Below are 17,324 nucleotides of genomic sequence, written 5' to 3'. Positions count from 1 at the left end.
AATACAGATTATGGTTTGGTAAGCCTGGGGTGGGCTTGAGAGGCCATATTTCACAGGTTCTCCAGTAACGCTGGTGCTATTGGGCTGTGGACCACACTTGTACTATCAACTTCTAACCAACTAGAAAATACAGAGTGGGGAAAACTAGGTTTACAGTTGTTCATATGGAAAATAATTCAATAATTACTAAATAATACTACAAGAATAAACTGTGTTTCCATACTCACAACTGTAATGTTGCATCCTTTTGCCCACCCTGTATGATGGAAAATAATATATATTTTTAATAAAAGTAACTGGAATTCTAAAATATCCAGGAATTCATTTATAGGCATTAGCCACAGTGTTTATAAGAAGAAGAAAAAATAAAATAAAATCTATTAATAAAGTCATAAAGGAGGACCTGAATTAGGTGAAATGATACGGCATGATCAGGGATGGGAGGACTTCTCAATGTAAAAATGTCAATTCCTCCCAAATTAATCTATAATTCAATGCAGAACACATTTTTTAAATTAAGATATTTAAATGACATTTTGACTTGGTTGTACTCATCCCATTCCCCCAAGCCAGCAGCTGGGCTCCATTCTACCCATGGTCCCCACAGCATCCACGGAAACTCCTTCTCCAGGCCCTTCCTAGGCTCCAAGAGGCCCTAAGAGCCATTGCACCCTCAGCCAGCAAGGGCTGTGAACACGGTGATGTGAGGTGTTGGTTGGGATCACACTCCCAAGATTCCCAAGAATTCTGGTTTTAGAACTTTGTGCAAATTACTTTAACCACTCAGTCACCTTGTGTAGCAAATGGAGATAGTAATTCCACCTCACAGTGGTCATTATGAATATTACAGGAGATAAAGTAACGCATGCCAAAGCGCAGTGTCGGACATAAAACGTGCTCATAAACACAAGCTCTCCTTTCATTTCACCTGGATTGCACGAGCACCCTAGTAACTGAATTTACTAAAAATCTACATGGCTCAGCCTTAGCTGATTTGGCTCAATGGATAGAACATCGATTGGCCTGCAGACTGAAGGGTCTCGGGTTTGATTCTGGTCAAGGGCACATGCCCAGGTTGCAAGGCTTGATCCTCAGTGTGGGGCGTGCATGGGGCAGCCAATCAATAATTCTCTTTCATCATTGATGTTTCTCTCTCTCTCTCTCTCTCTCTCTCTCTCTCTCTCTCTCTCTCTCTCTCTCCTTTCCTCTCTGAAGTCAGTAAAAATATATTTAAAAAAATCTACATGGCTCACGGCGGGAGTCTGTAGGACTAGTGCAAGACAGGGCTCCACTGCGACTCCCCCAAACACCATGGGTCCTTCCTTATCCAACTATGGCAAGATCTTCCCATCTGAGTAGCTTTTCCTTCCCCTCGATATTCTTGGGAAAAGCTTCAGGCGCTGCTGTGTGAGACCTGGTAATATTTATTAGCAAATGTCTCCCAACATCTTGTTCCAAACTAGTTCACCAAGAAATGAGGGTCCTTCCACATTTTTTGATGCCAGCCTCAGACAAAAGATCTGTATGCGGTGAGCACAAGTAAAAGGGTTTGTCAATAATAAATGAGTAAATGATTGAATTATGCAAACTAATTATAATTATTTGGACAAATGAAGGCAAGAGGAGGTCTCCATTTGTTTATGTAATACCCCACAAGGAGAAGAAAGAAAAAAAAGAAATGCCTATTATCTATTCAACTGTCTACTTCGCAATGTTCACATTAGAAAATACTCAAAACACTTCTGGCTTCCTAAGTTCCCACCTATAGGGAATGAATAAGCAAATTGTAGCATTACCAGCAGATGAGATATTATTTAGCCGCCACAAATAAAGTTTATGGAAGGTTCTGAAGGACATTGGAGAGCGCATGTAATGACACATTAATCTCAGAACACACAATATGTGTCCAGGATAACTTTATCTATGTCAAAAAAAATCTTAGAGAAAGGCTCTGATAAACCAAAATATGACCATGCTTGTTCCTAGTGGTGGAATTAAAGGTCATTTTCCCTGTTTATTTGGTACTTTTTAATTCACTGAATTTTCTAAAAAACACACCTATAACTTCTACAGTTAGAAAGTTTTTTTTGTAAGCCACAACATAGACAAAAAATAAATAAAGAAAAAAAAATCCACAACAAAAAGTGAGGTGTGCAGGGAGCAGTTTGCTTTGGCACCAGCAGAGCGGCCAGTAGGTAGAAGGCAAAGATACTGGGCACACACACACTACAGCAGCAGCGCCCGTCCGTCACTCTCCCTGCCACAGTCCTCACTCAGCTCGTCCACAACAGTCATCTCTACTCACCATGTAAAGACTTTAAGGGTCTTCCTATTTTGATTGCCTTTACCGGATCATACGCCTGGCTCCACTCAATTTTGGCTGGACTGCCTTGTTCGGATGGTCTCTTCTCATTTGAAAACAAATGTTTCACTTCATCTGGAACGCAGGATGAAAAAGAATCATTGATTCAATCAACCAGAAGTACTTACTGGATGCCTACTATGTGACAATGACTCTGTGGGTGTTGGAGATGGAGCAACGGGGAAGACAGGTCAGGCTCCGGGCCTCCTGGAATTGTTGCTTAGGGGGCTGCTTCAAAATACCAGGAGATTCAAACCTCAACAGGCAATGACTTCTTCTAGATAAGACCTCTAAGTGCTGGATATATATTATTCCATGTAATCATCACAGTTCACTTGAAAGAAAGAATTCCCACTCCCCCATTTCACAGATGACACTCAGGTAACTGTCCCGGGGCCGAGAACTGGCCTTAGCAAAGTCAGGACTACACCCCGAGCATTTGTCCCCAGCGTGGAGACGACCCTTCATGCATGTCGGTCACTTCTGTCAAAGTGGGGCTTGGCTTACACATGGCAGCAACCAGCACGTGTGGAATGATGAGTGCGCAGAGGAAGTGGATGAATGAGTGGAGATGATGGAAGCTCCAAGAAAGATGTGGGGACAAAGAAGTGAAATTGGGTCATGCTGAAGGATGGATAAAAATTTTGGAGAAAGAAATGAGGCTAAAGGCCCCCTCCCTATACCAAATGCCTGAAGGCTGGCTCTGCCATGAGGAAAAGCCTCGTGTCTTCAGGGCCCAGGGGATGGGCCAGGTGTGGTGTGGGAGAGGCAATAAGAAAGGAGCCTTGGGGAAAAAATGATAAGGTGCCTTCAAGGCTGGACTCAGAAATCAGACTTGTTCTCCGCTAAGTCACTGGCAAACCATAAAAAATTGCAGAGTAATAAAGTGCCAGGGTAAAGGGTGATGTAGAAAGGTCATGGAACAATGACAGAAGAGAGGAGGCAGGAATAGAGCTGGGTGTGCAGAGAAGAGCCAGCCGAGGGAGAGAGCTCAGAGAATAACACACAGGCAGGGACACCAACGAGGTGTCGGTGGGTGGGTGGCCAAGAGCTGAGGACATAGCAGAAGTCAACTGTGACTTGGGGAGCTTCAAGAATGAGCTAATTTTTATCCAATACCGAGACACCAAGAGATGGAGCAGATTTTATAGAAGAGAAATGCTAACTCTTGGCTGGTATGCTCCAATTCAACACCAGCAGACTGAAAGCTAACAAGTTTTGGCATGTGACCTACAATGTATTCAAATAAATTTCATGTCTCCTGGATAACAAACCTCGTATGGTAGTTCTGCACTACCATACATACTTTGCAGAAGAAAGTTATTAAGTGATAAAAGGCAGGCTTAAGACAACATGTGTAGTAGAGTCATTTTTGTTAACGTGTTGTACCCACATAGACAGTGACGGGGAAATGTTAGCAATGGCTCTCTGTGGTCAGGCATCAGATGATCTTCAATTTCTTCTTCTTTGAGCTAGTCTATTTCTAAATTTTTTTCGAAGCAAACATACACTGATTTTTGTAATAGAAAAAAATCGCTAAACAGATGCAGATGATGCTAAGCTTGGATAAGGTTCGAAGGAAGGCAGGTGGTCTTATTTCAAGAAGGCGAAGCAAAGGGCCTGTGGCCCCTCCCAGCAGGGCCTACAATACCCTTCCTCCTTCGTTTTCTGGCCAGCTGACTCCATTTACCCTTCCAACCTTGGCTCCCATGGCCCCTTCTGCAGGAAGCCATCTTCATACACACGCCCCAGCACCTCTGCTTCAACGTGAGCCCCCTGCGGGGCAGATGTTCACCAGAAATTCTGCTCAGCAGCTCTGGGACAGGCCTGGAACCCGCCTTCAGGCAGCACTCCCAGTGCATCTAATGCAAGTGGTTTAGAGCCCACTCTTTGAGGTCCTGGGTCTTTCTTTGGTACAAGTGAGAAAGTCCGCTTGAATCCGATGTTCTCACACAGGAACCCTACAATTAGTAGTTTACATACGAACCAGTGGTTATCCGCAAGGGGTAGTTTTGTCCCCCACTCCCATCAGCGGACAACGTCCGAAGAAATTCTTGATTGTCACAACTGGGAGGCTACTTTTGAGAGCCAGAGATGCTGCCAGACATGCTCCAATGCACAGGACAGTCCCATAATAAGGAAGGATCAGACCCAAATGCCAGTGGTGCTGGGGTAAAAAAAACCCCCTGGATGCAAATGAAATATTAAAAGCTGGAAGCCCTGTCATAGCCGGTTTGGCTCAGTGGGTAGAGTGTTAGCCTGTGGACTGAAGGGTCCCAGGTTTGATTTGGGTCAAGGTCACATGCCTGCGTTATGGGTTCGGTCCCCAGTAGGAGGCATGCAGGAGGCAGCCGATCAATGATTCTCTCTCATCATTACGTTTCTATCTCTTTCTTCCTCTCCTTTCCTCTCTGAAATCAATCTATCATAATAAAAGGGTAATGTGTTAATTAGACTTTCTTCCTCTCCTTTCCTCTCTGAAATCGATCTATCATAATAAAAGGGTAATATGCTAATTAGACCGGATGTCCTTCTGGAAGACCTTCCAGACAAAACCCAGGCTGCAAGGGAAGCCAGGGTCCTGGTGCCAGCAGCTGACGGAAGAAAGGCCTACTCTTGCATGAATTTCGTGCACTGGGCCTCTAGGATATCCTATATAATAAAAGGCTAATATGCAAATTGTCCCCTTGACTGGGAGTTCAACCTGGAGTTTGACCAGGGGTGGGGCCGGCCGGCCAACTGCCCATGGCCCCTTCCCCCTGCCAGCCAGGCCCCAGTGGCCTGGGCCGGCTGGACTCCACTTGTGCAAGAATTCGTGCACCAGGCCTCTAGAGTGTGTGTGTGTGTGTGTGTGTGTGTGTGTGTGTGTGTGTATACACACATATATCTGGAAGCCCTAAGCGCCTATTGTCAGAAAGGCTCCTTGAGAAGAATCAGGCTTTAAACCCAGAGAAAGGGCAGATTTTCAAGTTACAAGTAACTGATTGTGGCGCTGCCATTTGCTCCCAGCAAGTGACAGTCTCGCTGTGCTTACTGTCAAATCAGAAAACGTGTACTTCCCTGCAAGCCACCAGCAGAAGCAACAGTACCACACTCCAAGTGCTCTCAGAGGCACATGGCTTTTACCTTTTAACAACTCCAAAATGAGGATGACTCTGTATAAATGATGTCATGGCATCGTTTAATTGGCAGCATTTTACTATAGTTTTCATTCATTTAATTTTTTATTTTTGTATTTTTTTTTTATTGATTTCAGAGAGGAAGGGAGAGGGAGAGAGAGATAGAAACATCAGTGATGAGAGAGAATCATTGATTGGCTGCCTCCTGCACGCCCCATCCTGGGGACCAAGCCTGCAACCTGGGCATGTGCCCTGACTAGGAATTGAACCGTGACCTCCTGGTTCATAGGTCGACACTCAACCACTGAGCCACCCTGGCTGGGCTGTTATTGTTTTTAAAAGTTCCAGAGACAACGCACACCCCCCTTTTGCTTGTGTCTGGAAGGGAGTGGGGGACCACACCCACTGCCCTGCTCTGGGCATCTGATTAGCGGAAGTAGGTACCCAAGGCCACCAGCTAGTACAAGACAGAGACAGGATGGAATCCAGCTGTCTGCCTTCAAAGCCTGGGTTGTTCTACTCCTTCCAGCACTCTCCTTCGAGGGGAATTCAAAGGAGGCTTGGAATCCTTTGACACACATAGGAGCTTCACCATGTGAAAACGCTAACATGGTGTCTCGGGGTGGTGGGAATTTTAAAAAGTTTTCTCTTGTTTCTTGATATCCTCTAATTTTTTTTTCCAGCGAACACACAATACTCATCCAGGGAGCGAGGCTTGGTGTGGGTGACTATGTGAGCACCGCCCAGGGACAGGAAGTCCCTCAAGGTGGCAGAGGGGGAGCTGGTGGCTAATGTGTTTGCACGCAGAGAGGAGGAGGCTCTTCCACAGCCATTGACATACGACTGACACAGAAACAGCAGGAGCCCAGGAAAAGGGGGTCGAGGGGACGCCGGCTTCTCTCCTGTTACTGGTGAGAAGCCACACCCCCTAGAAACATTTAAAATAAAACCTGGATCCCTGACTCACCAAAAGATCCTCCATCTTCTGAGTAGGCGGAAGACTTTAGTCGATAAAACCTGATTTTTTTGGAAACCCGGTCCGTAGTGTCCCAGAGCCTAAAGGTGATTTTGTGAAAATTGATTTTCTTTAGTAATTCCTTTGTCACGTTGATGTTAAACCTTTGGGTCCATGACACCCAGACTTTGTTTCCTTCCTGACGTGGCTTCATGGTCTATGAGGAAAAATACCAAAAGGCTTTCAGTGTGAGGCTCAGCAGCCCGGAGGACCCGCCTCTGCCAGCCTCCCCCCACTGACAGGGAGGCCGGGCCTGCTCTCCACCTGTCTGGCCTCTGTGTCTGGCTCTCTCCCAGGTTCCAATTCACACTGGGAAATGGGTGTCATGGGCTGGGCCCTGTCACACTCTGGGTTCCTTGGGAAAAAAATTAAGTTAAAGAAATTACCTACAAAAGAGTGTCCTTTCCAGTGACTACAATCCCAGCTGGGCCGCAGGCAGGAGTGTGTGTGTGTGTGTGTGTGTGTGTGTGTGCAGGCAGGCAGGTGTGCACACATTTCCTCACATGCACACAGAGAGAGAAATTACAGGAGCTACAAAAACCTTTGAAACACCAAAGAAAGGACAAGGTAAAAATATCTAAAGAAAAAACCACGTCATGGGTATTATGAGGTCAATGCAGATTCTCATTCGGTAGGTCTGGGGTGGGGCCCAAGATCCTGCATTTTTAGCAACTTCCAGGGGAAACAAGTACATTTTGTGTAGTGAGTATTAGGTTGTATGCTATATGGGAGGCTACATACACACACACACACACACACACACATGCACGCACACACGCACACCTTTACTCCCGTATCCATGAACAATTTGACCACCGATGGAAACACCACCATGTCAATGATTTTAGGCTCTTTATCTTCTGGCAGAAGAAAATACTCAATGTGGTAGATACGATGACCCTTTGCAACAGATTTTTCCATTTTGGAGCGTTTCCTGTATTTCTCGAGCAAACTTACGAATTTTCTCTTCGGACCTAGAAGATACAGATTTAATGAGTCTTGCTTCACCCTCGTAGTTCCCACCCCGCCTGCCTAGCCTGGGGGGCTCTCCCAGCCAGCGGAGTGGCAGGCTACTCTGGACCAGGACTAGGCACAAAGGTGCACGATTTCAGTGCATGGCTCTGAGAGTGATTGCCTCCTAATATTTTTTCACCGTAAGCACCGCACCTGCCTCACCCTAGTCTCAGCAGTAAAGTTAAAACACAAATCACAGCACGATATGACTTGTGCAACCCCCGCAGTCTAAGGCAGGTCCTGAAGAACAGCAGAGAAGGCTGGGGTGAACTCTGTCGGGGGTGGGAGGGGTGGAGGAAGCCCCTGAGGGGGGACCTCAGCAGAGTCCGGGAGAAGGGAAGCTGGCAGGCATTGCAGGCAGAGGGCAGAGCCCCGCATAACCTCATGCGTGCAGCTGCACAGCGTGGGGCGGATGGGGAAAGGATGGGCTTCACCAGAGATCAGGGCCTCCACTGCCTGCCCTTGCCCTCCAGGCTGGCCTTTGCACACCAGGAGAAGTTGCTTTAGAAGCTCCATAAATATTTAATCCAAATTTCATCCTATAAAAACGTGATGACTATGTTTAAAACTGAAGTTTTAAAATCTCAAGGTTTTTTTTTTTTTTTTTTTTTTTTGTGTGTGTGTGTGTGTGTGTGTGTGTGTGTTTTAACACTCAGGAGAACCCAGGAGACTGCTTCTGAATTAATTGTGTGCCACCAGCAGAGTTAGCTTTTGTGCAGAGTTTGGAATAAAGGTTGGTAGGCATTAGACTTGCTTGGGAAGGTGCAACTAATCAGAAAGCTTGCTGCATTTCCCAGGTCCGTGCTCTGATTCAATCCAAGGATATAAGGATCCTCCCATCAATAGGAAGAAAACATTGCTACAACCCCATTTGGTGAGAAATTGGACAGTATCTATAAAAAATATAAATTCATACAGTAAGTCCTCAATATCATTGATAGGTTCTGGACTATAAATAAAACCACATATAGTGAAACCAATTTTACCATAGGCTAAGTGATAAAAACAAGAGTTAAGGTTTTACGGCACCTCATCAATGTTGTAATGAAATGACATTGAATGAAACAGCATTATTCAAGGACCCACTGTACCTTAAGCCCAGCAATTCCACTTCTTGAAATTCAGGCCACAGAAGTGCCCACATACCTGAACAAAAGGGTGCACACAAGGGGGGCTACTGCAGGATTATAACAGAAAACATTTGCAAACAAATGTTCACCAATAAAGGGTAGGATAACTTAGAAACATACTATTAGGTGTTTCAAACAAAATATCAGCAAAGTCAAAACAAGTACGCTCATTTCCTAAGACATCTAAGACATTGTCAATTTTTTAAAGCAAATTTTAGAAAAGTATTGTAGCATCTTATTTCTCTTAAAAATAATTTGTATAAACATTACAAACAAATTCATAAATACTCAGATATTGAAGGAAAAACATCAAAACTAGAATTTTATACCCAGCTAAGGACAAAGACATGTCCTTTAAGGAGGACATGTCCTTTAAGGAGGACATGTCTTTGGGTGAATATAAGACTCTACAAAGCAAAATAAATGAACAAACAAGCCAGAAATAAATTCCTAGATACAGAGAACAAATTGATGGGCACCAGATGGGAGGGGATTGAGTGAAAATATAAAAGGAATTAAGTACAAATTGCCAGTTATGAAAGTAGTCATGGGGATGTAAAGCATAGGAAATAGTCAATAACTCTGTAAATAATGATGCATGGTATCAGGTGGGTGCTGGACTTATCATGGTGATCACTTTGTAAGGTATATAAATGTCCAATCATTACATGCTACACTGGAATATAATGTGCTATTGCATATCAGGAGTAATTGGAAAAATAAATTAATATAAAAGACACTCAGACATGCAAGGCCTCATCAACTTTTGCTGCATCGAGATCCACTTTGTAAATGTCTTTTGAAGAAGCACCCAAATAAGAAAAAACAAGTCTAGGAGATGCTGTAGGAGACGTAAGGTTGAAGGCGATCAAATAAACACCAATTTTCTTTTAGTTGGTATTTGCCACCAGTCTTTTCCGGGCTCTGATATCAATAGACCCAAGATAAAAGCATCATAATGGATAGAGGAGGTCACCACATTAGAACAGAAAGTTCAATTCACCAAGAAGATTGATCTGCTGTAAACAGGGGAGACACCTAAGCAAATAGTCTCCAAAATATCTGAAACCCACAGCTGACAACTACAAAGAAAAGCGGAAATTAATCATCATGGTGTGTGTGTGTGTGTATGTGTGTCGGGGGGGCAGGGGGGGGGCGGGGGGGGGGAGTATAGTTTAGGTAGACAGAAAGGGTATATAAAAGTGGAGTACTTTTTTCCTGCCTCTAATCTTGGAATTCAACCAGATGACTTGCTTCGGCCAATAAAATGTTAGCAGGTGGGAGGTGCCAGAAGACCGAGTGCGTGGTTACTGGGCTGGCCCCCTGCTTTTCCATAATGTGAATGTGTCTGGATCAGCCCAGGTGCCCAGAAGGAGGGTGACAGACACGTGAAGCGCAGCTGAACCACTGCAGGAGCTCAGGCTGGGGCAGCTACCCTGTGATCCAGACGAACAAGGGGTTCCCGGCTGAAGCCAATGGGTCGGGGGGCTTGTTTGGGTTTGTCACACAGCCTTGTGACAGTAATAGTCCATCAATTTACCTTTACACTCGGAAATTCTTACACCTGAGAATCTGCATTTTAAATAAGGAAACCAGGTGATGCTCCATTAGTTTAGGGGACCCAAGGCCTTAACCTCTCTGGCATTTCTTCGTCTGCAAAAAGCAGATCTAACACCATCCACTTCTTAGGGTTATGGAGTGGATTAAGTATGTGAAGACCGCCTGATCTTAGCTCCTGGAATCTACTACCCTACTTGGGAGAGCCGGGGAGGGAGCATGAGTGTCCTAACCTCCTGGCAGAAGGCCATTAGTCCACCCCCTTTTTATTTTTATTTATTTTATTTTATTTTATTTTTTTTATTATTAGTTAAGGTATTACAAATGTGTCCTCATCCCCCCCTTTAACCCCCAACCTCCCCCCCCCCACACACTCATGCTCCCATCCCCCCGTTGTCCATGTCCATTGGTTTGGCTTATATACATGTATACAAGTCCTCCTGTTGATCTCTTCCCCTTACCCCCGCCCTCCCCTACTTTCCTTCTGGGGATTGATAGCCTGATCGCTGTTTCTCAGTCTTTGGGTCTGTCCCTTTTCATCAGTCTATGTTGTTCTCTATAATCCACAAATGAGTGAGATCATGTGGTATTTATCTTTCTCTGACTGGCTTATTTCACTTAGCATAATGCTCTCCAGTTCCATCCATGCTGTTGCAAAAGGCAAGAGTTCCTTTTTTTTTTTTTTACCGCAGCATAGTATTCCATTGTGTATATATACCACAGTTTTCTAATCCACTCATCTGCTGATGGGCACTCAGGCTGTTTCCAAATCTTAGCTATGGTGAATTGTGCTGCTATGAACATAGGGGTGCATATATCCTTTCTAATTGGCGTTTCTGGTTTCTTGGGATATATTCCTAGGAGTGAGATCACAGGGTCAAATGGGAGTTCCATTTTTAGTCTTCTGAGGTAGCTCCATACTGTTCTCCACAGTGGCTGCACCAGTCTGCATTCCCACCAGCAGTGCAGAAGGGTTCCTTTTTCTCCACATCCTCTCCAACACTTGTTGTTTGTTGATTTGTTGATGATAGCCATTCTGACAGGTGTGAGATGATATCGCATTGTCGTTTTGATTTGCATCTCTCGTATAATTAGTGACTTTGAGCAGGTTTTCATATGTCTTTCTGCCTTCTGTATGTCCTCTTTCGAAAAGTGTCTATCTAGGTCCGTTGCCCATTTTTTTATTGGATTGTTTATCTTCCTTTTGTTAAGTTTCATGAGATCCCTGTAAATGTTGGAAATTAAACCCTTATCGGTGGTATCATTGGTAAATATGTTCTCCCATGTAGTGGGTCTTCTTGTTTTTTTTTTTTTTGATGGTTTCCTTTGCTGTGCAAAAGCTTTTTATTTTGATGTAGTCCCATTTGTTTATTTTCTCTTTAGTTTCCATTGCCCTAGGAGCATTATCAGAGAAGAAATTTCTTCGGCGTATGTTTGCGATTTCGCTGCCTGTGGATTCCTCTAGTATTTTTATGGTTTCCCGTCTTACGTTTAAGTCTTTTATCCATTTTGAGTTTATTTTTGTGTATGGTGTGAGTTGGTGATCTAGTTTCATCCTTTTGCATGTATCTGTCCAATTTTCCCAACACCATTTATTGAAAAGACTGTCTTGACTCCATTGGATGCTCTTGCCTCCTTTGTCGAATATTAATTGGGCATAGTGGTTTGGGTCGATTTCTGGGGTCTCTATTCTATTCCATTGATCTATATGTCTGTTCTTGTGCCAGTACCAAGCTGTTTTAAGAACAGTAGCTTTGTAATACAGTTTGATATCTGGTATTGAGATCCCACCTACTTTGTTCTTTCTCAGGATTGCTGCAGCTATTCGGGGTCTTTTTTTATTCCAGATGAATTTTTGGAACGTTCGTTCTAGATTTGTGAAATATGCCGTTGGTAATTTAATGGGGATTGCATTGAATCTATAAATTGCTTTGGGTAGTATGGACATTTTGATGATGTTGATTCTACCAATCCATGAACACGGTATATTCTTCCATCTGTTTATGTCTTCCTCTATCTCTTTTTTCAGTGTCCTGTAGTTTTCAGCATATAAGTCTTTTACCTCCTTAGTTAAGTTTATTCCTAGGTATTTTAATTTTTTTGGTGCAATGGTAAATGGGATTGCTTCTGTAGTTTCACTTTCTGTAAGTTCACTATTGGTGTAAAGAAATGCCATGGATTTCTTAGCATTAATTTTGTATCCTGCTACATTGCCGAATTCATTTATTAAGTCTAATAATTTTTTGATGGAGTCTTTAGGGTTCTGTATGTACAGTATCATGTCATCTACAAATAAGGACAGTTTTACTTCTTCTTTTCCAATCTGGATGCCTTTTATTTCTTCTTCGTGTCTGATCGCAATGGCTAGTACTTCCAGTACTATGTTGAACAGGAGTGGTGAGAGGGGGCATCCCTGTCTTGTTCCTGTTTTTAGGGGGAATGGTTTTAGTTTTTGCCCATTGATTATGATGTTGGCTGTGGGTTTGTTATATATGGCTTTTATTATGTTGAGGTATGATCCCTCAATTCCTATCTTGCTGAGAGTTTTTATCAAGAAAGGGTGTTGGATTTTGTCAAATGCTTTTTCCGCATCAATTGATATGACTATGTGGTTTTTTTCTCTCAGTTTGTTTATGTGATGTATCACGTTTATTGATTTGCGGATATTGTACCATCCTTGCATCCCTGGGATAAATCCTACTTGGTCATGGTGTATGATCTTTTTGATGTACTGCTGGATCCGATTTGCTAGGATTTTGTTGAGGATTTTGGCATCTATGTTCATGAGGGATATTGGCCTATAATTCTCTTTCATTGTATTGTCTTTACCTGGTTTTGGGATTAGGGTGATGTTGGCTTCATAGAATGAGCTGGGAAGTGCTCCTTCCTCTTGGATCTTTTGACATAGTCTGAGGAGGATAGGTCTTAGTTCTTCCTTGAATGTTTGGTAAAACTCCCCTGTGAAGCCATCTGGCCCCGGGCTTTTGTTTGCTGGAAGCTTTTTGATTACTGCTTCGATTTCCTCCATAGTTATTGGCCTATTGAGATTTTTAGATTCTTCCTGGTTAAGTTTTGGAAGGTTGTATTTATCTAGGAATATGTCCATTTCCTCCAGGTTGTCTAGTGTGTTGGAGTAGAGTTGTTCATAGTATTTTCTAACAATCCTTTGTATTTCTATGGGGTCTGTTGTTATTTCTCCTCTTTCATTTCTGATTTTGTTTATTTGGGTCCTCTCTCTTTGTTTCTTGGTGAGCCTGGCTAAAGGTGTATCAATCTTGTTTATCCTTTCAAAGAACCAGCTCTTGGTTTTGTTGATCTTTTGTATTGTTTTTTTGGTCTCTATGTCGTTTATCTCCGCTCTGATCTTTGTTATTTCCTTCCTTCTGCTTACAGTGGGCTTTTTTTGTTGCTCTCTTTCTAATTCTTCGAGTTGTAGAGTTAGGTCATTTATTCTCATTGTTTCTTGTTTCTTGCAGTAGGCTTGTAGAGCTATGAACTTCCCTCTCAAGACTGCTTTTGCTGTGTCCCATAGGTTTTGGATTGTTGTGTTTTCATTGTCATTCGTTGCCATGATGTTTTTTATTTCTTCTTTGATCTCACTGGTGACCCAGTCGTTGTTTAATAGCATGCTATTTAGTCTCCATGTGTTTGATTTTTTTGGATTGTTTTTGTTGTAGTTGATTTCCAGTTTTATGCCTTTGTGGTCTGAGAAGATACTTGATATGATTTCAATTTTCTTGAATTTGAAGAGACTTTGTCTGTGACCCAATATATGGTCTATCTTTGAAGATGACAAATGTGCACCTGAGGAGAATGTATATTCTGTGGCTTTGGGGTGAAATGTTCTGAAGATGTCAATTAATTCCATCTGATCTAGTGAGTCATTTAGGATTGATGTTTCTTTGCTGAGTTTCTGTTTAGAGGATTTGTCCAGTGGCGATAATGGGGTGTTAAGGTCCCCTACTATGATTGTATTGCTGTCAATCTCTCCCTTGATCTTCTCCAGAAGATTTCTTACGTATTTGGGTGCTCCTATATTGGGTGCATATATATTTACCAGAGTTATTTCTTCTTGTTGGACTGCTCCCTTTAGTATTATGAAGTGGCCTTCTTGATCTCTTTTTATGTCCTTCACTTTGAGATCTAATTTGTCAGATATAAGTATTGCTACCCCGGCTTTTTTTTCACTTCCATTGGCCTGAAAAACCTTTTTCCATCCCTTCACCATCAGTCTGTGTGCGTCTTTTTTTCTGAGGTGGTTTTCCTGTAGACAGCAGATATATGGGTCATGTTTTCTTATCCACTCATTTACCCTATGCCTTTTGACTTGGGAATTTAATCCATTTACATTTAAAGTTATTATTGATAGAAACTTGTTAGTCGCCATTTTTGTTCTTTACCGCTGCGTTCCTTCTTTGTTTCCTGTTTTTTCTATTTACAGCAGACCCTTTACCATTTCTTGCATTGCTGGTTTGGTTGTAATAAACTCCCGTAGACCATTTTTGTCTGTGAAGCTCCTGATTTGACCCTCAATTTTGATTGATAGCCTCGCTGGGTATAGTATTCTTGGATTCAGACCCTTCCTTTGCATGACTTTGTATATTTCATTCCATTCCCTTCTTGCCTGATGTGTTTCTGTTGAGAAATCGGTCACTAGTCTGATGGGGGATCCTTTGTAGGTAACTTTCTGTCTCTCTCTGGCTGCTTTTAAGATTCTTGCTTTGTCGTTGGTGTTTGCCAATTTAATTATTATGTGCCTTGGTGTCGGTCTTTTCGGGTTCATTTTGTTTGGGACTCTGTGAGCTTCTTGGATTTGTGTGAGTTTTTTCCTCCCTATAGCAGGGAAATTTTCTGTTACTATTTTTTCAAACAGGTTTTCTATTCCTTGCTCAGTTTCCTCTCCTTCTGGCACCCCTATTATTCGGATGTTGTTTCGTTTAGCATTGTCCCAGAGTTCTCTTAGGCTCTCTTCCTGCTTTTTAATTTTTTTTTCTAGAAGCTGTTCTGTTTGGGTATTTTTTTCTACCTTGTCTTCTAGCTCGCTGATGCGGTCCTCTGCTTCTTCTAGTCTACTGTTGATGCTTTCTATTGAGTTCTTTATGGCAGTGATGTCGTTTTTCATTTCTTCTTGGTTTCTCTTCATTTCCTCTTGGTTCTTCTTCATTTCCTCTTGGTTCCTACACATATTGTTGAATTGGTCTTCCATTCTTTTCATCCACCTTATGGCCATTACTCTGAATTCTTTCTCTGACAGGTTGCTTGCCTCCATTGCCTCCATTTCGTTTACTTCCTTTTCTGATGATGCCTGTTTTTCTTTCATATTTGGGTTGTTTCTTTGTTTCACCATGATTTCTCTTCTCAAGGTGTTTGGTTATGTAGTTCTCTCTCTGCTTTAGGGGATGTCCAACCTTTCCGTGAGAAGAAGCAGTGCTCGTCTGAGTTCACGCAGTCACGCTGCTTGAGATCCCTTGTTTCCAGGTTAGTAGCTGGTCTCTGGATGCCGGCAACAACCACCCAAGATGGCGCAGTCTCCGCTGCTTAGCTGGCGCACCAGGAGAGACTTCAGCCGCAGTCTCCAACCGTCCTTATTTTTCCCTGGGGGGTTCTCAGTCTTTCCTAGCTGCAGACAATCTCTCAGCTGAAAATCCTCTACCTATTCAGGCTGAATGTTACCCGTTTCAGCTGCTCACCCTTATCTGCTCCAGGACAAGGCACAGGACACGTCCGCTTATACCTCCGCCATTTTCAAGCTCCACCCCCTTTTTATTTTATTTTATTTTATTTTATTTTATTTTATTTTATTTTATTTATTGATTATGGTATTACATACATGTCCTTATCCTCCCATTGACCCCCCTCCCCTCACTCATGCCCTCACCTCCAGGTTGACTATGTCCATTGGTTAGGTTTATATGCATGCCTACAAGTCCTTTGGTTGATCTGTCCCCTTACCCCCACCTTCCCCTACCTTCCCTCTGAGGTTTGACGGTCTGATGGATGCTTCTCTCTGGCCACCCCCTTTTGATAGAGTGTTGGGGTTTGGCTCCGGCACTTACTCACAGTCTCGGGGAAGGCCAGTGAGATGATGAATTTGCAGGGGACCACCTGGGGCACGTCAGCGTTTAAAGTGCTGGAGGACGCGGTGCTGCTGTACAGATGGTCAGACTCTGACTCGAGGGCCCGGGACCTGGCATTCATGTAGTCCTCCACATCACACTCGCTCATGGACTGGCAAAAGCTGCCCAAGGAGGACATGGGCCCCATGCTCTCCATGTCCTCATCCTCCCAGTCCCAGGCTTGCAGCGACATGCTTGCGGCTGAGAGCTGCCCACCTTGCCCCACCAGCTGGAAGGAAATGAAGGCACGTTTGTCGCCGCCCTCTGCTCCCAGGAGGTTAGCCATTCTCCCTCCTCCCTTCCCTTGTCTTGTGCAGAGTGGAATGGCCAAGGCCTCAGACTGCCGGGCATACAGTAGGCACTCAATAAAGTTAGACAATGAATGGCTGAACCACAGAGAATGGTCCTGGCAGTAATTCGGATCATAAGCAGCACCCGTTTCTCCGATTTGAGTCTCTGCCCTCCCCCAGCCCCAGCTGCGTTAATTGGGCACTTCTGGAATGCCTACACCAGGGAAATGCATTCACCAGGAACGAAAGGGGTGGGAGCAGAATTCCCCCCCCCCCCCGCCCCGCGCTTTCACCCAGGGGGGCCTGGGGTGAGTAGCAAACGTGGCCCAAGGACAGCATGTGCAAGTGCCTGGCAGGTAAAGACAGGAGAGAACCCCGAGGTAAGACACAAATGGGCTTTGAGTGCTGGGCTCAAGACACAAGGAAGCCCAATGGGCTCAAGTTGAGGAAAGGATGCAGCGTGGGGCAGGGGATGGGGGCGGGTTCCCTCAAGGCACCCAGAGTACCTTCCAGCGGATGCACGGACAGCAGCTCAGGCTCGGGCCCTGGCGTCAGTCTGCACGCATAGCCACTGCGCAGCCGCAGCGGGCAGAGAGAGGAGGCCAGCGAGACAGGCGGGTCCACTGTGTTTGACAGTTGCTAGGAGACGAGTGGATAAAGGGGGGGCGGAGCTTCCTGCCTCAGCCACTGGTCTCAGACTCCTGGTACAGACAAGGTCTGG

The 17,324-nt window shown here is 44.0% G+C and overlaps 1 protein-coding gene across 1 annotated transcript in view; it reads right to left on the bottom strand.

Moving 5' to 3' along the window:
• Positions 1-16,506, bottom strand: part of CFAP92 (cilia and flagella associated protein 92 (putative)) — a gene marked incomplete at both ends in the record, with an annotated part of 45,054 nt that extends 28,548 nt beyond the window's left edge. The window contains one exon of the mRNA XM_081092715.1: positions 16,254-16,506. Coding sequence (XP_080948841.1) covers positions 16,254-16,506 — 253 coding nt within the window. The remainder of the gene's footprint in view (positions 1-16,253) is intronic.
• Between the last annotated feature and the right edge of the window lie 818 nt (positions 16,507-17,324).

Source organism: Myotis nattereri, assembly GCF_964212035.1.
Source record: "Myotis nattereri genome assembly, chromosome: 5".
In the NCBI taxonomy this organism is placed as follows: domain Eukaryota; kingdom Metazoa; phylum Chordata; class Mammalia; order Chiroptera; family Vespertilionidae; genus Myotis; species Myotis nattereri.
The sequence above is the reverse complement of the archived record's forward strand: the minus strand, read 5'-3'. Positions and strand labels throughout refer to the sequence as shown.